At 42.4% G+C, this 24,941-nt stretch overlaps 1 protein-coding gene across 4 annotated transcripts in view; it reads left to right on the top strand.

Annotated features, from left to right (window-relative positions):
• DTNBP1 (dystrobrevin binding protein 1) overlaps positions 1–24,941 on the top strand; it is a 145,685-nt gene that overhangs the window by 115,819 nt on the left and 4,925 nt on the right. The window contains exons 8-11 of one of the 4 annotated variants that reach the window (XM_036448076.2): positions 12,548–12,700; positions 22,633–22,776; positions 24,103–24,322; positions 24,471–24,477. In XM_036448076.2, coding sequence (XP_036303969.1) covers positions 12,548–12,700; positions 22,633–22,776; positions 24,103–24,317 — 512 coding nt within the window. In that variant the 3' untranslated portion in view covers positions 24,318–24,322; positions 24,471–24,477. The other 3 variants (XM_036448075.2, XM_036448079.2, XM_036448078.2) reach the window with 3 other exon arrangements.

Raw genomic sequence — 24,941 nt, 5'->3', positions numbered from 1 at the left:
CCAGGTATTCTGGGCATGCGGCCCAGCAGTCTATGCTCATCAGCCCTTGAGGTGATTTTGATGCCACTGAAGGCTGAGACCACTGACCTACTTTCTTTATTTATAACCCCTTTGAATTAATTCTTTAATAGCAGGTTTATACTGATTTTCCAGAATCTTTCATGCAGTATTAAAAAAATATATCTTGGGAGTTTAGAAGGATTCTTTTTTTTTTTTAATATATTTTTTATTGATTTTATACAGAGAGGAAGGGAGAGAGATAGAGAGTTAGAAACATCAATGAGAGAGAGTCATCGATCAGCTGCCTCTTGCACACCCCCTACTGGGGATATGCCTGCAACCAAGGTACATGCCCTTGACCGGAATCAAACCCGGGACCCTTCAGTCCCCAAGCCGACGCTCTATCCATTGAGCCAAACTGGTCCCGGCTAGAAGGATTCTTATAGAGATCTAAACTTCTTCTCTTCTTCCCCTTCCAAATAATTGTTATTGAGTAGGTCACAGAATCCTAAGTAAAATTCTGGAAACTTTCAGATGTGACGTAAAACTTTTAGGAAACTGGCTATTGTCTAAATATCCACAACACAGAGCTTCTAGACTGGAATTTTTTAGTCCTATAGGAAAGAAAAAAAAAGAAGAAAAAAAAAGGAAACCACCCAAAACATGAGGTAACATGAAATAACACTTCATAATATCATATCACAGAATAGCACATTCAGATGCAGTTGAACCACTCCTTGACCTATGTGACTCATCCTATTCATTTAGTTATCTGTCGATCCCTGCAGGAAGTACAGCAGTCTCCATGCTACCTGAACTCATTCAAGGCCACTAAGCTCTGCCGCCAACTTCCCACCTTTAGCCTTGAACAGGTTCGTAGATCATGAAACTTCTGTCCACTGATTGAGTACATTTCTGACTTATCCATTAATCTTAAGCTAATCATTCTTCAAGCAATAAGATGACCAGGAAAAGGAATACAAAAATACCTTAAGGTTTTTGTTAATAGTTACATTTAAATTTTTTTTTAAATATCACTGTCAAATTCAAAAGGTCCTAAATTCCTTACTGCTAATTTGATTTTCATATAATTTTACCAAAGCATAGACAGGATTTGGGATTACCTCTTCCTTCCTCAATGAAAAGTTAATACAAATAGAAATGTAGTATTTAAGAATTGGACGTGATCTTCTTATGGATATCATCAAACTCCCTTCCCTTCCCCCTTAACTGGGCATCCGAGGCTAGAGACTCACAGCCACACAGCTCATCTGGGCTGCTTGTCCCTCCCAGAAAAGATAAGGTACAGCTGAGCATTTCTGTCTTACTCTCTTCAGCAGACCTTGTACACATTGTCTTTCTGCAGCATCAATATGCTAATGTTCTTCTAGATAATGGTCATTTCCTTCAGGGTAATTGACAGAAATTTTGAAAGTGTTCCAGAAGTTTAGATACTAGAATAGTGTTTGTTTCCTGTGACCTGGGTGTAGGAAACAGCTGTTCAGTAGCTGCTCAGAACTTAGTGATGTCTCCTGAGGAGTCGCCGTGAGGGCTTTGTTGTCTAAAAGTTATTTCTTCTGACTGCCTGCCATTATTCTAAACCACCGCACTTTAGGAAAGGACCATCCTTTCTTAGTTGCATGTAAAGAAATAAAATAAGTACCACTTGGTTCTTGATAAGTGTGTGTAAGGGTATTTGTGTGTGTGCATGTATGTGTGTTGGATGAGGGTGAAGAAAACTTCTGTAAAAAGTCATTTCACTTTCTTTTTAAAAATGTGTTTATTTTAGCATGCTCAGGAGGATTAATTTTTGAAATACCAATTCCGAGGAATAGGGCTTTATAATACTTGAGAATACTCATTGAAATAATATATGGTATAAAGTAATTGTAAGTCTGTCATAGAGAGTAATTATTCATGAAAGCTAAGTAGAAAACCTGTAAAAACTGTAGAATCATAGGGCACAGAAGCTGATAATTTAAAAATCCATGTTTAAAAACTCCTGTTCTAGAAAAATATTTTAGTGTGTCTTTTTTATCCAATCTGAGACAGCTTGTATTTATTTTTTAAGGTGCGAGCAGGAGGTTGGATAGACTTTAAAAATGGTTGTTTGTATTATTTTGAAAACCAATTTAAGGCAGAAATAAAACATAGCTGTTAAATATATCGATAGTAAAAGTGCAGAATTGGTGGTTTTAAAATGAAGGAAGTCTTGTTGCATTGTAAATTTTTTCATTGTCTAACAAGTCCTCAGTTCCTGAATAGAATTTTTTAAATTAAATGTTTTACTATATCCAAATGTAAAGAAAAGTAAAGTTATGGGGGGAAAAAGAGAAATATCTCAGGAACTAAAAGTACCGTAAGAAAAGAAGCGATAATTTTTAAAAATCAGAGGAAGTTGAAACTTGTTTCTAACAGACACACACTCTGGGGAAAAGAAGGGAGACAGGTACCAGATTGCTTGCATTACAGTTAGTAAGTCTCACCAGGTGCTGGCAGAGTGGTGGCACCCAGACAGGCATGGTGATGGGGATGGGAAATGGACAGCCACTCCGAGAAAGTTTGGCAGTTCCTTCCCAAACCAAACAATGCACTTATCATATGACCCAGGAATTACATTCCTAAACATTTGTCTAAGAGAAGGGACTTATTTTCATTCAGGAACTAATATACTAATGTTCATAGCAAGTTTATTCATAATAGTCAATAGTGAATTAATGAATTCAGTGAGTGAATGGTTAAACTGTGATCCACATGTGTCAAACACAAGGCCCACGGGCCAAATCCGTCCCGCCAGGCCTTGCAATGTGGCCCGCACCGCGCTGTCATCACTACATTCCGCTGCGTTTCCATCACAATGACAGTTTATGACTGTTCAGTAAACCATTCGGCCTGCGATTTAGGCTGGATTTTAGATTTTGGCCCCTTCTCTCATTGAGTTCGACACCCCTAATTACCATGAAATTCTGTTCAGCAAGAAAAAGGAACAAATTATCAGTGCATACAACAACTTGGATGACCCTCAAGGAAATTTTGCTGAGTGAAAAAAATGAAAGGGTATATACTTCATGATTCCATGTATGTAAAATGTGTGAAATAACATCCTAGATAATAAAAGGTCAATATGCAAATCTACTGAACAGCGGAACTGTTTGCTATGATGTGCATTGACCACCACGGGGCAGACAACACAAGAGCTGCCCCTCTGGTGGTCAGTGCGTTCCCACAGTGCTCATGGCTGGTGAGTGCAGTTGTAGTGGTGGGAGCATTTCCCGCCTCTGTGGCAGCACTAAGCATGTCTGCGAGAGGGTGCAGGCTGGGCTGAGGGACCCTCCATCCACCCCGCCTCAAGTGCACACATTTTGTGCACCAGGCCTCTAGTAATTATAGGTTTGAAGAACAGATTAGTAGTTAGGGAAAAGAGGGTATGGTTACAAGAAGGTGACCTGGGCAACTAAGATAGTACAGTTGAATGTCTTGATTGTGGTTTTTACACAAGACTGTACATAAAACATCATAGGGCTCCCTTGCTTGGCCCCCAAACACACACAGTGCATGTGTGACTAGTGAAGTCTGACTAAGCGTTGTGCAGTGCATAGTGACAATAGTTTGGAGTTTAATATTGTACCATCTTGTTTATACATAACATTGCGGAAGTTCAGGGTAGATGGACAGGACTACCCTATACATTTTTTTTTTTTTTTACAACATCCTCTGAACCTATCATTGTTTCAAAGAAAAAAGTTAAAAATAAAGCAATTTTTTCAGTGGTACAAAAAAATATTGAATATAATTATTTTATCTAGTTCACAGAAAAAAGAAAACCTGATGTATGTACACCCAAATGTTAGTTGTGGTCATCTATTTTTGGTGATTTCAGAGGACTTTTAAAAGTTCTGAACACTGACAGATTTTAGTATTGTCTTTTTTAGGTCCTGTAGTTCGACAGCCCGTTAGCAGTTAAGTTTTTATCAAAAACACTTTGGAAAGTATTTGCTTACTATTTGTATTTAGAAATTTGTTTAGAAATTTTCAGAGATTTCACATTTCTGCCTTGATTGTGGCATCTGTATCTTAGTATCACAAAATTCATACTCTCCTATTCTCCAACAGTATAAAAACATCTGAACTCTAAATATTTGAATCATAGGTTTTAAATTTATTTTTAGTCTGTTATTTATCTTGGATGAAAAATTCTCTTAATCGTTAATATTATGTAAAGATTACCAAAATTTTTCTTAACTCATATTTAAATTTTACTGTTTTTCTTTTAACATTGAAGAAGTTCTCAGTAACTCTTTTACTAGAGAGGGTTATCCTGGTTGTCCTCACATCACCTGTGCCCTTCCTCCCTGCAGCTGCGGGACCATTCTCAGGCCCAGCACCTCACTGGCTTTCGCTGTTTGGCAGAGCAGTGGTGTTCAAGGTTTACTAGGTGAACCGGTTGACATGCAGATTTTTTTCAATAGATGGACTTACACATATGTTGATATATATACGATTTGATATGTATGCTATTTTCTTGTATTGACAACAAGCTTCAAAACTTCATATGTCAAATTTGCTGAAGGTGTTAATATCATAAATATTTTTACACTTAAAAATATTGAATTTCATGCCAAAAAAAAAAAAAAAAGAGCACTTGTGGGAAGTTTTAATTCATTACTTTATTTTGAAGAAAAATTTATCTTATACTTAGGAAAGCTTATGGTGAACATGCTCCATCTCAAGATACTTGTGAATGCTGGTTTAAATGCTTTAAAAGTGATGATTTTGATGTGAAGGACAAGGAATGTCCAGGTCAGCCAAAAAGTTTGAAGACCAATAATTACAAGCACATTATTGAATGAAGATGCATGTCAAACTCAAAAAGAACTTGCAGAAAGATTAAATGTTGCTCAGCAAACAACTTCCGATCATTTACAAGCCATAGGAAAGATTTTAACTGAAGGAAAATGGGTGCCACATCAACTGAACGAAAGACAAATGGAAAACCGAAAAGGCATCAGTAAAATGTTGCTTCAACGGCATGAAAGAAAATCTTTTTTGCATTGAATTGTGACTGGTGATGAAAAGTGGATTTATTTTGAGAATCCCAAATGCACAAAATCATGGGTTGATCCAGGTCAACCAACAACATTGACTGCAAGGCCAAATTACTTCGGAAAGAAGACAATGCTCTGCATTTGGTGGGCTCAGAAAGGTGTGGTGTATTATGAGCTTCTAAAACCAGGTGAAACAGTTAATACTGATCACTACCAACAACAAATAATTAATTTGACAATGCTTTGATTGTGAAATGACCAGAATATTCCAGAAGACACGGCAAAGTAATTTTGCTTCATGATGATGCACCATCAAAACCAGTTAGACATAGCCGAAACGGTTTGGCTCAGTGGATAGAGCGTCGGTCTGCAGATTGAAAGGTCTTGGGTTCGATTCTGGTCAAGGGCATATACCTTGGTTGCGGGCACGTCCCCAGTAGGGGGTGTTCAAGAGGTGGCAGATCGGTGATTCTCTCTCATCATTGTTTCTAACTCTCTATCTCTCTCTCTTCCTCTCTGTAAAAAATCAATAAAATATATTTTAAAAAAACAAAAAACAGACATATTAACAGATCTTGCCTGGGAAATATTAACCCACCCGCTGTATTCACCAGACCTTGCTCCTTCAGGTTACCTCTTATTCCGATAGATGGCACACGTACTTTCTGAGCAGCGCTTCAAAACATGAAGAAGTGGAAAACTGGGTCTCTGAATGGTTTGCCTCAAAACAAGAAAAGTTCTATTGAGACAGTATCCACAAATTACCTGAAAGATGGGAAAATGTGTAGCTAGCGATAGACATTACTTTGAATAAAGCACTTTAGATGCTTCTCTTGAAATCATTGTTTTCTTTGATTATAAAATCTGCCATTATTAAACGGTACACCTAGTAGCTGTGGAATATGTTGAAATGGTTCCTAAAATGAGCATGATGGATTTGAAAAAGTATTTCATATATTTTATGGAACCTTTATGCCCCATTAAAATTTATAATTGAGAATTGATTATGCCATCTTCACTGGTAATGGGATTTTGTTGTTGCTTTGAGTAATTTATCCATTTGAAATTGGTAGTGGTTGCTAAAGTGGAAGTTGCAGTCAGATAAGACTTGAGCAATGATCTGGAGTTCAAATAAAAGAGAAACAGACCTGGGTTGATAATGGAATTAAATGATTACACCTGACTCCTGGTAGAAAAACTGCAATTCTTTCTTTTTTTTTTTCTTTTTAATCTTAAGGCTGTGTTTTGCAGTTGTATGAATTTTTGTATTTGTTTTGCTTTCTCCAGTATAATAAATGACATCATAAATGCAAACAAGGCATCATTTTTCCTTGTGGAAGATGTCCATAATTTGTATTTTTCTGGAGTCATTCTAAATTCACATGCTACTCACTCTGTAGATTTGAAATATTCTCTCAGATGTCCTTTCATCATTTTGCTATTCCCAAATGTTACCCTCTGTAACTCATTTTAAATTGGAGCAGGACTGGGTCTTCCACTCTAAGGTGGTGGGCCAGGAGTCACTGGGCCTGCCCGATTCTGACCTCAGCCAGTCCTATGGTTTTTTATGTTAAGTTTTCAGTGTGGGAATGAACTCTAATCATGTCTCAACCTCACAAAAGGGGAGGTTCGGATTAGGAAACTTAAAATAACATTTTTTTAAAAGGAAGAAAACAATTGTTTTAAGTTTTAAAACACTTTACACACTTGTTTGAAATACTTCGATTGCCCTGTGTGGGCACACACTGTTTCAGGGCTCCTGGCACCTCAGCGCTGCCACGGAGTGAGTCTGACGGTGAGCAGTCACACGCCAGCTCCAAATCGGGCCTCGGAGGAAGAGCACACAGCAAAGGCGGAATTACTGTCCTGCTCAGCAGCCGGGAAGATTCACCCTCCGCCACATGCCTGCATGAGGACGTTTTAATTCTGCTGTTTGTCCTGGAATCACCAGCCCAGTTTTCACCAAGAAACAGCCACATTTGGGAATAGCACCTTCCACAACCCCAGCTACTTCAGGGCACCTCATGCACTTCTCTGACCTTACATGGCCTTCCTCAGCTGCCTGCTCAACTGCTGTGTAGACTTCACCTTGTACCGTGCTATCTGCCCCCACAGCAGGAGGCGCCACTCCTGGTGGACCAGCTCTGCACAGGCTGCACGAAGACACCCTTCCTCAGTGACATGGCCCACATCCGCTGAGGACACCTTTATTGTCCATAGCAGGCCCCAGTCCCTCCTGCCCCTCCTGCCCCGCCCACTTGGGCAGCGTCTGTCCAGACCCAGACGGGGAATAAAGTGATCTCGCTCCCCAAAAACAAAAAACAAAAACATGAGAGAACTGAACTGAAGCAGAAGTCTTGAGAAGAATGAAAGTTTCCAAGTTACATAAGTATACCTTTATAGAAAATCTTAATTCAATTCAAACAGCATAGTCTTTCATGAAAATCGCTTTGATGCGTTCTACATTGATCTTTGTTTTGGAGCTGCTTATTTGGTAATTGTCTTTTAAAAGGCTAGTTGGCCTTTGTGTGAAGTGTTTGAAGCATCCCTAATCTGCTTCTGGGCTGTCTGTTCGCTGCACGTGGGGCTGGAACAGGTAGGCTGCCGGCTGAAGGGAGACAAAGGGAAAGTCTCCTCTTCAGTCCTCTTCTTTCTACTCTTGGGAGAGCACTCTGAATTCCCTGCAGATTTATTAAGGGCACTGAGAGGTGACTAGCTCTGAAGTGTCTGGTTCCTGGTAATGTTTCATTCATATCATTTCCTTTTTAAGAATCTGCTGTTTTAAATAGTGCAGGTATTAACATTAGCTGTCAGCTATGGTCAGTGCCGCATGTCTGGCGATTCATATGTGTTACCTCATGTAATTCTGCCAACAACCTTATGAAATGGGTCTTCTTACCTTTCTTCTGCTGAGGAGGAAGTGGAGACACAGAGAGATTAAGTTAATTCCAGCTAGTAATAGGTGTCCTGGCCTGGAGGTTTCTCTGGAAGCAGGGTTTGAGATGAGGGTTTTGCTGCAGGAAGTTTGTTTGGGAGGTGATGCCAGGAAGCAGGAGTGAGAGAGCAGAGAGAGCAAGCAAGGAAGAAAAGTTAATAAAGGGGTGGATTATTCAAGTTGCTGCCGCAGCCAAGGGTCTGCAGCTCCACTAGGAGCTGTGAGGCGTGTTCAGCTGGCTTCTAGAGTCACCCACCAAAGGATGGGAGATGGGGCTGTGGTACACGGACTTCTGTCAGCCTTCGGGTGAAAGCCACCTTCATTCCCCAGAACGTGTTATGCTAGCTTGTCCGTTCCGGGATACGGAGAATACTCCACCCAGAAAGTCACAGGCATGGCCTTGAGGTGGGGCCTATGGGCATACGAAGGAGATCCCACAGAGCTGCCTTCCAGAGTTGCAGCTGAAATCAGAGGTGGGCTGAGGGAGGGCTGTGATGTGAGGCACAGAAGCACCTGCTAAAAGGAATAAGACCCCAGCCCGACTGACTGATTCAGAACCTGTGATCTTTTCAGGTTACATCTCCCTGTAAACAAAGATGTGAGGTTGCCGAAACCAGTTTGGCTCAGTGGATAGAGCATCGGCCTGCGGATTGAAAGGTCCCAGGTTTGATTCCGGTCAAGGCCATGTATCTGGGTTGTGGGCACATCCCCAGTGGGGGGGGTGTGTAGGAGGAAACTGGTCGATGTTTCTCTCTCATCGATGTTTCTAGCTCTCTCTCCCTCTCCGTTCCTCACTGTAAAAAAATAAAAAATAAAATAATAATAATAATAAAAAAATGTATATATATATTAAAGATGTGAGGTACATGTGTAAGTTAGGATGATGTGCAAATACAGAATGCACATTATCAATATTATACATAGAACTAGGAGCCCAGTACACAAATTCGTGCACCTTCGAAGGAACTGTGGGCCACGAGGCTACGGTGGGCACAGGGGTGGTTCTTGGCCTACCCTCCGCCTCCTGACTGGCCCCTCCCTCCATAGCCCCCAGTCTCCAGTCTGCCGGCAGCCCTGCTCGCACCCACTGGTGGCGCATAGCAATTGGGGCTGGTACCAGCAGTGGGTGCAAGTGGGGCCGGCGCTATCAGCAGGTGTGAACGGCAGCTGCTGCCTCTGATTGCCCCTCAGGAGCAGGGGGAGGTGGAGAAGCCCTTGGTGGCGATCAGGGCCAGCAGCCTCCGCTTGCACCCACTGATGGCATCGAGTGATTGGGACCAGGCTGCAGGTGCAAGCAGGGCCAGTGCTGGCAGTGGGTGTGAGTGGTAGTGACAGTAGGTGCAAGTGCCAGGCAGAACCACAATTTGTGTGAGCAAAGAGCTTTCAATAACCACTAGAGGCTCACCCCAATGACAGCAACCACCACCCCACCTTGGTCTGGCGCCTCACCTGCTCCACCATCTCGCCGTGCCCGACACCCACCATGTTTTGCACATGTTCCCTGGTGGTCAGCACATATCATAGCAACCTGTGTTCAGTTGTTCTGGTTGTTCCATTGTTTGGTCTATTTGCATATTAGTCTTTTATAGGATTATATGTCCTTGGGAAGATTTACTTTCCTGTTTGTGTTGCTTTGGTTAATGATAAATTTGTATTTCTTGCATATATGCAGTTTACAATGAAAGAATGCCCAGAATATTCTAAGTATTGGATACTGTAACCAGTTTGGTATAAAAATATACTCCATTATTGAGTTTTTAAGATACATCATGCCTACCGGATTTTATAAAACTCAGAGTTGTGAAGTGTGATGTTGAGTATTTGTGGGTGTTGAGCAATGACTAAGGCAGCCATATGGAGCTAGTAGATCATTGTACATATTGGTATGGTGTGTTTTTTGTTGTTTAAGAAAATTTCTTGATAGCATCCTAGAGTTCATTGAGATATAATCGATAAGTAACATTGTATAAGTTTAAGGTGTACAACATGTTGATTTGTTTTATTTATATATTGCAATATAAATACCACTGTAGAGTTAACAACACCTCCATCACTTCACATAATTATCCTAAATCAGTGTTTCCCAAAGTGTACGCGTACCCCCAGGGGTACGGAAAAGTTTGGTGGGGGTACGCGTTGCACCAGAGTTTGGTGGGGATATGTACTGCACCGTGCTTAGCTGCGCCTAATTCTATGTTCTCATGAGTACGAGAGGTACTCAGTGTTACGGAAATTATAGAAGGGGAACACATATGTCAAAAGTTTGGGAAAAACTAAATAATAAAAGGCTAATATGCAAATTGACTGAATGGCCGAACAACTGGTTACTATGATGCACACTGACCAGCAGCAGCAGACGTTCAATGCAGAGCTGCCCCCTGGTGGTCAGGGAGCACTGCTCAACCAGAAGCCAGGCTCCAGGCTGGCAAGAGCATCGGCTGTGGTGGGAGCCTCTTCTGCCTCCGTGGCAGCACTAAAGATATCTGACTGCTGGCTTAGGCCTGCTCCCCACTGTCATTTAGACATCCCCGAGGGCTCCTGGCCTGGGAGAGGGTGCAGGCTGAGCCGAGGGACCCTCCCGAATGCATCTATTTCCTGCACTGGGCCTCTAGTCTTTTATAACACAATATTGTTGACCATCACCACAGTGCTGTACATGAGGTCTCCAGGACTTCCTCATCTTCTAACTGCAACTCTGCACCTTTTGACCAACTTCTTCCCCATTCCCCACCACCGAGCTCCTGGTAACCACCAGTCTACTCTGTTTCTGAGAGTAGATTTTTCAGATTCTACATATAAGTCATATCATACAATATTTGTCTTTGTCTGACTTATCTCAGTAAAGTGCCCTCAAGACCCATCCATGTTGCCTCTGATGGTGGGATTTCCTTCTTCATGCTGACTTATACTGCATTTTTCATAAACACATCTTCATTATCCATTCATCCAGTGACACTCAGGCTGTCTCTGTGTCTTGGCTACTGTGAATAATGCAATCAACATGAGGGTACAGATATCTTTTAAATATCCCTTTTTTATTTCCTTTGGCTCAATACCCAGAAGTGGGGTGGCTGGATCATATAGTAGATCTATTTTTAATTTTTTGAGGAACCTTCATATTGTTTTCCATAGTGGCTGCACCAATTTACAGTACCACCAAGAATGTACAAACGTTCCCTTTTCTCCACATCCGTACCAACGTATTTCTTGCCTTTTTTTGTTAACCATTCTAACAGGTGTGAGGTGGTATCTCATTATAGTTTTGATTTGCATGTCCCTGATGATTAGTGATGTTGAGCATCTTATCTTGTACCTATTGGCCATTTGTATGTATTATTTGGAAAAAGTCTATTCAGGTCCTCTATGCATTTTAATTAGATTTTGTTTTGTTGGGTTTTTTGTTTGTTTTTTGTTTTGTTTTTTTTAGTTGTATGAGTTCTAATATCCCAAAGTTGTTGACACTCCCCAGAGATGAACCTGAGGGGAGAGTGTCTTGGGTGAAATTATTTTACCGTGTTTGGGGCCCTATGTTTATCCCAGGGCAGTAAGGTAGCTGAAATTTTGTTCCCTGCCAAACTCATCTAAGCACGGTGTCTGCCCCAGGGTAGGTGTTGCACAATATTTGTTTAAGGTAAAGAACTCAAGTTGTTCTTTCTTCCATTCTCCAGCTAGTCAGATTTGGGCAGGGCTGGAATTCATGTAGACAGTTCATTTGGAATACCATATTCTGCTGCAGAATGAATCACTACAGCCACAGCTTGAAACAGCAAAACTAGCTCATAGTCTGTAGGTCAGAAGTCAGGGTCTGGTGTTACAACCAGGTTCTCTGCTCAGGGCCTCCCAGGCTGAAACGGATGCCAGTCAGGCTGAGATCTGTTTTCTTCCTCAGCCCTGCCTTGAAGGATCACTGCTCATTTTAATTACACAATTCTTTCACATTATTTGACTTAAGTTCCACATTCATATTGGATTCATAATATTTCTGTCCTAAATTTTTGGATGAGTACTGTAAGGTTCAGAAAGATTAACTGACTAGCCAGATTGCACAGTTAATAAACAGCAAAGCCTTTTCTACTAGACCACAATGGCTTTATTGTTGCTCTTTAAGAAACATTGAGTCCTTCCTATGTGCCCGGCTCTGAGCGAGGTGATAAGTTATTAAAATGAATAACATGGTCACAGTTCTCCAGGAAGTCCAAGTCTTTACCGGCTGTACTGTGATGCATGTCAGCTGCAGAAGTTTGCTCACAGTGTTACGGCAACCTCAGGATGGAGCAAAAATGCTACCTGAGTTGAGGGATTAACTGAGAAGTCAGTCTTGAAAGATGAACATCTCTTCTGGGGAGAGTGGGAGGTGTGGATGGGAAGGTCATTCCAGGCAGAGGAACAGCATGAGCAGAGGAGGCAGGAACAGAGCAGCTGGTTTGGAGGGAGGAGGGTTGTGTTGCAGTCAGGGCACTCTCCAGGGTTTGACACGATCAGCTTAGAGGGTAGATGCGAGGAGGTATTTATACCCACTTCCTATCTCAGTTTCTGTTCAAACCTGACCTGATTATTGTTTCCTTAGCGGAACTGGATGCCGAGCACAGCCAGAAGGTCCTGGAAATGGAACACACGCAGCAAATGAAGCTGAGGGAGCGGCAGAAGTTCTTTGAGGAAGCCTTCCAGCAGGACATGGAGCAGTACCTCTCCACCGGCTACCTGCAGATAGAGAGGCGAGGCAAGTGCGGCTTCTGGAGGGTGTGGGGATGGTGTCATGTGCACCCCCCAATGGGGTGTGGTGTAAAGTCCCCCAAAATCAGAGTGGATGCATCATATTTGTCTTGCCATTGTTTTTGCCTCTCTATAGTTCAGGGTTTTAGTTGAAGATATTTAGAAAACATAAAATGTTAGTGAAAAAAAGACAAAAGAAGCATTACCCATAATTATACAGCACAGAATAATCCTAGTATTTGTTTAAAATGGTTCTTTTCAGTCTCCATGTATGAGTCTATATAAATGGTATCAAACTGTACACAAAATTGTTTTCTTAATACTGTGTGGGATCTTTCCCCTGATATTATTAAAACTTCTTTGAAAGATGTTTTAAAACCTGTATCTTCGTTGTCAAGGTGAATCTAGTTGAACTTCTGTAACTGCTTTGATCAACATCTAGATGCATGAATGTTAGGCTGTATCTCTTAGCTCCCAAGAGCAAATTAAGTAGCAGAGAAATACTATTAAGCTCCCAGCTCCTCCATCAGCCCCTCCTTCCCAAGACCTGGGAGTGGTGGGGGCCCATTTTTTAATTGGATTGTCTTCCTTTTGTTAGGTTGTATAAGTTTCTTATATAATATTTTGGATTTAACCCTTTATCTGATATATCATTGCCAAATATGTTCTTCCATACAGTGGGCTCCCTTTTCAGTTTGTTGATGGTTTCTTTTGCTGTGCAGAAGCTATTTATTATGATGTAGTATATTTGTTTATTTTCTCCTTAATTTCCTTTGCCCTAGGACACATGTGTCAAACACAAGGCCCTCGGGCCAAATCCGTCCCGCCAGGCCTTGCAATGTGGCCCACACCGCGCTGTCATCACTGCACTCCGCTGCGTTTCCATCACAATGACAGTTTATGACTGTTCAGTAAACCATTCGGCCCGCGATTTAGGCTGGATTTTAGATTTTGGCCCCTTCTCTGATTGAGTTCGACACCCCTACCCTAGGAGATGTATCTGTAAATATATTGCTATGAGAGATGTCTGAGATTTTGCTGCCTAAGGCTTCTTCTAGGATTTTTATTGTTTCACAACTTACATTTAAGTCTTTTGTCAATTTTGAGTTTACTCTTGTGTATGGTATAAGTTGGTGGTCTAATTTCTTTCTTTTTTTTTTTTTTTTGCATGTATCTGTCCAATTTTCCCAACACCATTTATTGAAGATAAATGTCTTGACTCCATTGTATGCTCTTGCCTTCTTTGTCAAATAGCAATTGAGCGTAATGGATTGGGTCAATTTCTGGGGTCCCTGTTCTGTTCCATTGGCCTATATGTCTGTTTTGTGCCTAGTACCAGGCTGTTTTGATTACAGTGGCTGTATAGTATAACTTGAATTCTGGTATTGTGATTCCTCCAACTTTGTTTTTCTTAAGAGTGCTGCAGCTCTTTGAGGTTTGTTTTTATTCCATATAAATTTTTGGAGTATTTGTTCTAACTCTGTGAAGTATGCTGTTGGTATTTTAATAGGGATTGCATTGAATCTGTAGATTGCTTTGGGTAGTATGGACATTTTAATGATGTTGATTCTACCAATCCATGAACACAGCATATTTTTCCACTTGTTGATATTTTCTGCCTCTTTTTTTCAACATCCCGTAGTTTTACGAGAACAGAACCTTGGTTAAGTTTATTTCTAAGTATCATTTTGTTGTTGTTACAATGATAAATGGGATTGTTTAGTTTCTTTTTCTGAGAATTCATTATTGGTATATAAAAAGCCATTGATTTTTGGGTGTTGATTTTATGTCCTACATTGCCAAATTTATTTATTAACTCTAGTAATATTTTGGTGGGGTCTTTAGGGTTTTCTATGTACAATATCATGTCATCTGTGAATAATGAGAGTTTTACTTCTTCTTTGTCAATTTGAATGCTTTTATTTCTTCTCGTTGTCTGATCATTGTGGCTAGGGCCTCCAGTACTATGTTGAATAAGAGAGGTGAAAGTAGACATTCCTGTCTTGTTCCTGTTCTTAGTGGAAATGGTTTTAGTCTTTGCTCCCATTGGGTACGATATGCACTGTAGATTGTCATATATGGCCTGATTGGGTTTGTGACTCTGTGTTAGGTAATCTATACCACCTCTCAATCTCTACTGCAAGATGTGTCAAAAGTTTTGTCTAAGTAGATCAGGCAAAGACTCAAAGCCTCCAGAAACCACACGTGGCTACAGACTGATAGGAATACTCTTGATCTGCCCTCAGGCAATCATCCACAGGTGTGGTAAGAGTTTTCTTCAACAGTGTGGAGTAATTGTTTCTGCCTGGAGGCTAATTATTATTCTTAGTCTCAAAAAGGGCAAGTAGTTTACCAAAGGGGTGGGTCAGCTGACTTCCCCCAAGGCAATCCTGCCTGTATAGCAATTGTCTGCATGAGAAAGATGACATCTGCACCACGAAGAAATGGTTAAGCACAGGAAACCAGGGTGTTTGCCTTCTGAGCTCTTAACCCAGAGCCCTTGGTCCTGGCTTCTGCTCACCCAGCTCGTCTACTCTGCTGTTCCTCTTTTGGAGCACAAGACGGTAGCTCCACGGGGAATTTTATGCATTGGCCCTTTAAGAGAGTACCTGAATTTCTAACCATCTCTCCCTGGCAGACAGCAACCCCGCTGCTTTGCACAGCCAGATATTATGTGGGTATCTTCTCCATTTTGATGTTCTCTGTTGAGGGGCCCAGCTGGGGAATTAGACCCCAGATGTCTCAGTGGCAACCTCCCACAGCTGAGATATCCCTTCAGAATTTCACCTGCTGCTTGTGGGGGCCCAGCCAGCTTTTTCATGCCTCCCCGCCCCTCCCACCAGTCTCTATGGGGCCTCCCCTTTCAGTCATTGGTTATCAGGGTTCCCTCCAGTAAGTCTTCTGTTGATTATTCAGGAAGTTTTTCTGTATTTTAGTTATAATTCCAGTTTGGACCTGGGAGCCTGTTCATACAGCATCCCCTTACTCCACTGCCATTTTAACCTCTGACAATGCTTTCTAAATTCACAGTATGGATTTGAAGTTTAACCTCTTTATCTCAATCAGCTCTCCCTCTCTGTACTCCACTGACCTAGAGACTTCATCTAGGAAAGTCAGCCTGTTTCCTCAGAGTATGTGCGGAGGTCAGCTTCCTTAGTGTTCGGGGCTTTGCTCCACAGATTTAGGCTATTATGGGCAGGAGCTGAGGACAGTCTTAATCCATCCAGGCTGCCACAACAAAATACCACAGACTGTGTGTGTCTTAAACAACAGAAATCTATATCTTACAGTTCTGGAGGCTGAAAGTCCTAGACCAAGGCCCTGGCTAATTTGGTTTCCTGCCAGGGTTATTTTCCCGGCTTACTAATGTATCTCATTCTGCTCACATGACAGAGAGAGAGCATCTCTCGGGGTCTCTTCTTAAGAGGGTACTAATTCCATTCTGAGGGCACCACCCTATGATCTCATCTAAACCTAATCGTGTCCCAAAGGCTGTACCTCCAAATACAATCACAAGGAGGGTTAGGGCTTAAATGTACAAATTGAGGGGAGCACAAACATTCAGCCCATTCAGATACAGACACCTTGGCAAATTTGGCCTACAAATTTGAGCACAATGAGACATTACATTGAAAGCAGGTGGGACCATGAAGAGAATAGGAATAGAAATTCTTTTGCTAAACACTTTAATGCTACCCTCATTCAGTTTAGTGCGGCAGACATTTCCTGAGCACCTAGGAGTTCAGCACACTCCTAGGCCCAGAGGAGGCAAAGAGAAAATAGAAGTGTCTCTTAAGAAGCTCCTATCTCAGGGAGACCCATCACACCCCAGTGGGTTGACAGAAGCATGACAGGTTCAGAGTCCGTTTCTGTTTGGCAGACGGGCTGGCTGTGGTGCAGGGCCTGGGACCAGAGCAGGGACATGCTCCTCACCACATGCTGAGCAGGCAGCAGTTAACCATGAAGGAAGTGAATTGTTTTTTGGTTTTGAGCTCTTAAAACAGTAGTTTTCCTCAAGTTTCAAAAAAGTATTGGGCTCATTTTCATTTTTAAGGTAAAAAAAAATGGAGTCAGGCATATGTTACCAACATGTGTGGTTTTGAAAGAAAGAAAATGAGGATGTGGCTGTTTTAGTTTCTGCTTCAGCTAGAGTTGAAAAGACATTCACAAATGACAAACTATGTCCATGCCCTGCAGCCTATTCAGAGCCATCCCTGAGACGCCCAGCCTGGCGAGTCACATGTTCCTTTCTTACCTTGGGTTTATCTTCAGGGATGACATTTAATTTAGAGGAAATAATCAAAAATAAAAAAAATAAAAAACACGTCCAACTAGCATTGCTCAGTGATTGAGTGTTGCCTATGAACCAGGAGGTCACAGTTCAACTGTAGTCAGGGCGCATGTCCAGGTTGCCAGCTCTATCGCTGGTGTGGGGTGTGCAGGAGGCAATCCATCAGTGATCTTCTCCCATCATTGATGTTTCTTTCTCTCCCTCTCCCTTCCTCGCTGAAATATATTTTTAAATCACATGATATTTTGCCCTCATTCCACTAAATCAGAAGTAGCAAGTCTGAATCTTTCTTACTTTCTAACACAGCATTTTTAAATTAAGACAAAGACATGGGAAGTTTTATCCGGAAAATGACCAGAGTAAAAGGTGAAGGGGTGCCTGTGAGCACTTGGTCGGTGGTGAGGCTGGAGGACCCGCAGAGCAGGGAATCTGTGTGCCTGAGGGGAGTGAGGGCAGTGCTGAGCAGCAGAGGGGACCTGGGCCTGCACATGCCCAGCAGATCAACATACCGTAGAACAAAATTAGGGCCTTTGTAGGACCCTGGTCCAGTTTTGTCTTCCACCAGACTTGACTCCCGTTTTCTCAGGAAAGCATTTATTTCTTTCATTTAGTGCCAGGGTATTGACAGTGCAGTTAGTGATAAAAAGATTACTGTGGAGATGCCCTATTCTGTACCTGTGTATCCCCACAATTAGTCCTCAGGATCCTGTGCATCTCTGCTGAGCTGGCAATGCAGCAAAGTCCAGCCTCTGGAGCCAGGGTGTCCCTGTGCCCTCAGACACTGACTCAGCCCTCAGGTGTTCCCGAGTGGACCCAGTGCTGGGAAACAAGAGGTGATGCTAGGGCTGGTGGTAAAATTAACAGTTAGAAAAGAGAATAGATATACACCTATCCTGAAATTCACTGTCCCCCAAGATACGATCCAGAATGCAAAAATATCTCAAACACAATTGCCAGCTTATGTTTTAACTTGGTATGATTATCTTGTAACGATGGTTTTATTTAGAACTTGGAAATTTACTGTGATCCGTCGTTGGTTTTCTTTTTTAATCCTCACCTGAAGATATTTTTCCATTGATTCTTAGAGGATGAGAGAGGGAAGAAGGGAGGGATGGAAGAACTGAAGGGGAGAGGAGGGAGAGAGCTCAAACATTGATCGGTTCCCTGCTGCACAGGTCTTGCCAGGGCCAGGAATCGAACCTGCAACCCTGAGGTTTCCAGGTCATGCTCTAACCATGGAGCATGCCCACCAGGGCTGGTTTTCATTTTAACTAGGAATTTTAAATATTCATAAAAGAACAGAAAATAATGTAACATACCTGTTTCCAGGCTTAGCAGCATGTTAATATTTTACCATATTTGCTTCAGATATTAAAAAAATGTTAAGAACTAGTCCAGATGTATAAAATGGTTTTTTAGAAGGATGTAAGTATATATTTGATATAACTCCAAGTTATAAGAACCTCCTACCAAGTTTTTAAATTTCCATTTTATATTTGGCTCTTAAGTCCACACCACTTGATTTTTATTTATGTCATGGGCTACAGGTCCAATTTTAATTTTTTCCAAAGCAGTAACTATTTGAGCACCAGCATTTTCTCCACTGCTTCACACTGTCAATTTCCGTGCAGTATGAGTCTCTCCGAGGCTCTCTTTTCTGTTCTATTCTTCTATTTGTTAGCCTCAAGCCCAAACCATAGTACCTTAATTATAGTGATCTGAGCCGTGGTTTCCAACTGAGAGCAGTTTTGTTCCATGGCGGTCATTTGGCAAGGTCTGGCAACCGTTTTGCTTGCTGTGATTGGGGTAGGCATGTGCTATTAGCATCTAGTAGGTAGAGGCCAGGGATGCTGCTAAAACATCCTACAAGATACAGGGCAGCCCCACAACAGACAAATATCTGGTCCAAAGTGCCAGTAGTGCTAGGTACAGGATGCTGTTTTACAGTAAGTCTTGATAAATGTGGTAGAGCAATTCCTGTTTGCCCCTACACTCTTTATAACATTCTTGTTTTCTTCAGAGTTGCCTTCGCTATTTCTGTATGAATGTGTCCCTCCGAATGAATTTTAGTCAGATTTTCGAGTTCTAGGAAAACCCTGTCCAGAGCTTGATTGGAATTGCATTGTTTCTACACCTAGTGAGAACCGGAGGCTCAGTGGGATCGGGAGTTTCTGTGGTGCACACAGTGGTCTTATCATTTCGTTCCTGAGTGGCGGAGAGAATTCCTCGGACCCTGTCTGGGACCAGTGATTTCTCCGTGAGAACTACCTGTTCCTTTTCTCTGACCAAAAGTGACTTCCTGTATCTTGTTAATTTTAGCAGATTTTCCATGGATTTTGTCCAGCTTGTCCTTAGTTTTCAAATATACTAGCATAATGTCCGTAGTTCTTAGACTTTGCCATATTTGGGGTTAGGTTTTCTTTTGCATTCCTCAAATTGTTAATTTAGGACTTTTATTGCTTTTTCATGAATCTTAAATTATTCATTTTTAAGTGTTTTCAACTAAGAGTCAACTTTTCATTTTATTCTTCTTCCTTTCCACCATGTCTTTATTTCATTCATTTCTTCTCTGTAGTGCTGGGCATTTCTGGGATTTTTAAATTTAATTTTGTTCGGTCTAATTTGAGTTGAATGTTTAGACTCAATTTTTAGATTTATTAAGATATTCAGAGCTATGAATTTTTCATTAGGGTACCACTTTAATATTATTCTATAGGTTTTGATAAGAAATAATTTCTGGGTATTTATAATTTTCCTATAAGATTTATTTGATTTATGGACTGTTTTTTCTAGTTACTTTTTATTACTGACTTCTAATTAAATTTCAGTTGTGGTTAGAGAATGGGTTTTTGATATATACATATTTTTTATTCAGGATTTACTTTATGGCCCATTACAGAGAACTTTTCTACATGTTCCATGTGCACTTGAGAACAAAATTCTAAATGATAGGCATGGTTTCTTTATAGTTTCCATTTCATCAAGTGGATTGCTTAATTATAAATCTTCAAAGAGGTATATTTAACCCTCCTATACCCCACCCCCATGACTATGGATGTTGTTACACTTTGTCCTTCTAGCCATTTTTATAGTCACACAGAAATTTTGAAATATCTACCTGGAAAAGAAAACCTTTAAAAAATCATTGAGAGTAACTCCTTAGCCCAATATGGCTTTTGTTTCCTCTTATATCTGTTTTGGTAGATATTAAGACAGTTATACCAGCTTTCTTCCTCAAGTTGTTTACCCACTTTCCACTTTTAAAAAATGTTACTGTTTGTGTGTCTATGTTTTAGGAGTATCTCTTATAAACAGAATGTAGCTAGATTTTATCATTTACTAGTAATTCAGTTTTATAATCTGTTAACTGGCAGGTTTGGTTCATTTACATTGATTGTGATTACTGACATCATTACCACCTTATGTAGCACTCTCTATGATCTTTAGTCCACTTTTTTCTCTCCTTTGTTTTAAATATATACTCTTGCCCTCCTTAAGGGATAGCAGACAGAAAAGGAGCCTCTGCTCCTTTCAAAACTCAAGTCAAAGCAAGGCCAACAGCCAGAATGCCACGCTGATGGCCTCCACAGCCACACAACAAACCTGCATCCACTGATTTTCAAGCAGCCCAACCCCCACAGAAGGCCCCCAAGGACAGTCTCACACTGTGCCACCAAGTTCCCCGGGGCCAGCCAGCGGAAGCAGCTCCAGGAGAGCCTGCACCGGTGTCCCTGGGATCCATCAGGCACTCGTTAACAAGGTCCATGCCCTGGTCAGGTCTGATGCAGAGAGGGCGGACATCTGACTACACTGCTTTGGATATTGCCACATCAGGGGGATCAACTAAACTAAAAAAAAACTTTCCCCCAGCTAAAAGTAGAAATGATATACTATTTATACTTTTAGTGCTGAACTTTGATTTTGTGGTGACTAAAGACAATCAGATTCTCCCTTCATACCAAATACAAGGGTCTTGCATTGCTTCATCTCTCATCACAGCCTTCCCCTCTTACCAGAATTGCTCAGTCCTTTAATTCTGCCAGAGTAAATCCTCCACATTGGACACTACTATGAGTTTATTCAAGGTTTTGTATTAACTCACTAACTCGTGAGACTTTTCGCTTTGAACATTTCTTGCATCTCAGACCTTCCTTCTGGGACTCCCACCAGCTTCCTGAGCGCAGGCCATGGCCAGGGTTTCTGACAGTGCTTACATCTCATGCTCGATCCGAAGTGCTGGTTAATGATCTGGAGTCCAGGGGTGGCATTGGCCCTGCCTCTCACTTTATTCTTCCTTCTTCTGCTTTTTATTGAGAGGCTGTCAGTCTATTTGTCCCCGTTCCTCGTCTGCCCTTCCTCTCCTCTTGTCAGTTTCCCTACAATGGATGTAGCTCAGGACTTCTCTTATCTGTCTTGCTTGTAATACATGTTGGTTCCTAAATCTGGTGCCTCGGATCTTTCAGCAAGCCTGGGAAACAGCCTTTGAATATGGCTGCTCCCCACATCCCCTCATTAGAACTGTGTAAACATTTCCATTTTCCATCACTTTTAAGCTCTTCCCTAGTTCCCATCTTTTCCTTTGTGTATAATGGGGAATTTATTGAGTCTCGTAGTTTACTAATTTTCTCTTTGGCTCTCATTAATAATCTTCAATTTAACTTGTGCCCAGAACTTTAAATTTTAGTAATTAGATTTTCCCTATCTGGAAGTTATTTGGCTCAAGTGCCTGCACTAATTTTCCTAACTTGTTCATTTTTTAATATCTTTTATTTGATTAAAAATGCTTAGTTATTTAAAATTATTGGGAAAGAATGCTAATACTGAGCTTGTTTCTGACTTATTTCCATGTGTGTGCTGTAAGTTTGGAATTGTATTAAAATGGACTTTGTTTTTCTGTGCCTCTGAGATGCAAGTTCAGGGTGTGTCCATTCAGAAATAATGTGTAGCTCATCTGCCAGGCACTGTCATGGGGTGACTTAGCCAGTTGTACTTCTCTGGACCACAGAGGTGGTTTAAATATCAACTCCAGATTCAGGAGGCATCTCTTGCCTGGTACCCAGCTGATCAGACTTTTATAGTCTTATAGCTTCTATTTGCTGGTGGGCTGATTTTATTCTTTTTAGTCTGTGTTTTCACTACAGGGGCTCATGTTCCATCTCCCCAGCTTGCTAATGCCCTAACGTTGCTGCTAAGATTGATGAGAAGAGAAAGGGCACAACGGCAGTAAAAACTTCAACTGCAATGATTACAGAGTTTGGGGGCAGAAGCACATTTGTGTTTGGTGGAGAGCTTTCTTATCACCTCATGCTGTGGCAGGAATGCCCCCTCCTTCAGCTACTGTCCTTTCCTTCCCCCAGCAGCCAGGACCTTCTTGGTGCAGAAGTCTGTCTGCAGGACATGCAAAGGGCTGGGGGTGAACAAGAAACCTGCTAGGGAACCAGTGTTAATCTCAGATAGATTTCAAGTATTAAACTGGGGTGCAGCATTTACTATATTGCTCCCTCCCAATTGTATTTTTCAAAGTTTGGAGTAGCAGGAGATATTTTATACCTAGAAAAGACAGTGCAGTTAGCCTAATGAACTGAAGTTTGCTTTTTAAAGTATTGTTGAAGATAAAGGGTAATTCTTCTGGTGCCACTCTCCTCCAGAGCCCATGGGGAGCATGTCGTCCATGGAGGTGAATGTGGACATGCTGGAGCAGATGGACCTGATGGACGTGAGCGACCAGGAGGCCCTGGATGTCTTTTTGAATTCAGGCGGAGAAGATAACGCTGTGCTGTCCCCTGTCTCAGGTAGGAGGTGACCAACCTGCATAAAAGCCTCACCACACTGTTCCTTCCGAGGGAAGACTCCAGTAATGATGCACAGATCTCTCAGCCGCAGTCAGCTGCTTGTTCTCACCCATCTCCACTTCCTGTGTCTGGTCTCACAACGGTGGGCAAATGAAACAGCTGTTCTGTCACGAAATACTCAAAGATTTCTAGTGCTATATGCACACACCATCCAAGAACAGGGCACTTTAATTCCTGTTTTACCTCCTCCGTCTCAGAAATTTTGATTCTTAGTTTTTGTGGTTATTTCAAGGCCTGGAATTTGGGGGAAGGTGGCAGATCGCCTGTGACACAGACCTGATGCTGGTCCCCTTCATTCAGCTGATATTTATTTCATTTTTGTTGTGGGCAAGGCCAAGGTATGTGTTGAGTATTTGGCTTATATTTTTAAAGACGGGTGCAACCCTGTGGGCGCTTGTGGGCACTCGCACTTCATTTTATGCCTTCCCAAACTTTCACATTTATTCAGCAAGTACTTACTGAGGTTACAAACCTACACATGGGCTCACTTCGTTTTAAATTTCTGATCAGACCTTCTTATACCCAAAATTACAGGGCAAGCACCGAGCTTGTGTGTGTGTGTGTGTGTGTGTGCGTGTGTGTGTTGGGAAAGGCAAAGGGCAGTCCTCCGGCTCCCGGGCCCTCCAGTGTGGCCGGCACCACAGCCCTTTGGAGTTACTGCCATTTGTGTTGTTTTCAACTTCTCTGTCCTCTTCTCCCAGCAAGTCTGTGAGAACAGAGCTGTCCCCAGGAGGGCAGCCTATGCTGAGAGGCTGGGACACTGGACGTGGGGAGGAATGCTGGCCCCTTTCCCAGAATCAAGAAGAGATTTAGAAACAGGGACTCCATCATCTGCATGTGCTTTGGTTCCTTTAAGAACTTATTGGCTCCCCATGAAATTGGAGAAATGTAAAAAAGATTGAGTTTTCCTCTTAGCATTACTTTCTCCGAGTTATTACTTGCAAAGACATAGAGTAAATCTAGGTTATCATGGTTACATGGGATGCTCCTCAAAGAAATTCAGTGCGCGCCCCAGCGCCTTCATCACAGTATTTCCCCGGACGTGGAGGGGGGGCTCGGGGTCTTCCTCTGTCACAGGCGCAGAAGGATGGGTCAGGCCCCGGGATCGCCTGCCTGAGCCTCTTCCAGTGGGAGTCTCCGTTGTAGCCCCAGCTCACCACAAAACACGGACACCTTTTTTAACAGCAGAGTTCAGACCGCCACCTTCGGTAGTGAATTCAGTTTTAAATTGTGATATTTTATCACAGGGTTCTTCCTGTTTTGCAGGGCCTGAATCAAATCCTGGTCAGAAGGAAATGACTCTCCCGGTTCCAAATCTCTTGGAATTTCCAGCGCAGCCTTCCTCATCCTCCGCCTGCACTGACCCAGCCGCCCAGGACTCCAGCGGAGGCGGAGAGTCCCCCGTCGTGCAGTCTGATGAGGAGGGAGTTGAGGTGGACACTGCCCTGGCCACTTTGCACAGCGACGACAGCGACTCCTAAGCCCGGCATCGCCGCTGAGCCGACCCAGCTGCGCGGAACCCCACTAAGGCAGGTGGCTGACAGAGGCTCCGATTGTCACACAACTGCCAGTAATTTCTGAGAAACTGACTGAAAGAAAAGCTAACAATAAAGTTTGAGGACGCTGAGGGAGTACATGGCAGTTTGCACAGAAAGGCTTCCAAACACATGCGCCTTCAGGAGCCCACAGGGCTGGGGGGCTGGTAATGTGGTCTCCCCAAGAAAGGCCCTTCACAGATAGAAGCCCGGTCTCCTCCACAACCCAACTCAACTCTAACAAAAGTGGTTTCATCACCCAATTAATAGCTCAACTCACCTCACCCGGCTTTAGCGGCCACAGCACCTCTGAGCCCAAAGGAAACAAACAGATCATGAGCCATTCTTACCTCTGACAGGGGGTGGGGTTTTCCTTCCCGCTTTCCTCATAGTGCCTCCCCGCCCCCCTCCCAGCAGCCTCAGGATGAGGGAAGCCTGGTGCCCAGCCCCACCCCCAACCCAGGGCAGGGCGGGGCAGCCTGGCCCTGAGGTGCTGCTTCCTGAGGCCTTGGCAGGAAACAGGAGGCAAGCAGCGGGCACAGCCGGCCAGTAGCAGAGGAAGGTGAGTTG

Source organism: Pipistrellus kuhlii, unplaced genomic scaffold, assembly GCF_014108245.1.
Source record: "Pipistrellus kuhlii isolate mPipKuh1 unplaced genomic scaffold, mPipKuh1.p scaffold_m20_p_2, whole genome shotgun sequence".
Classification (NCBI taxonomy): domain Eukaryota; kingdom Metazoa; phylum Chordata; class Mammalia; order Chiroptera; family Vespertilionidae; genus Pipistrellus; species Pipistrellus kuhlii.
Note: the sequence above shows the minus strand (reverse complement) of the source record. Positions and strands in the feature narration are given on the sequence as shown.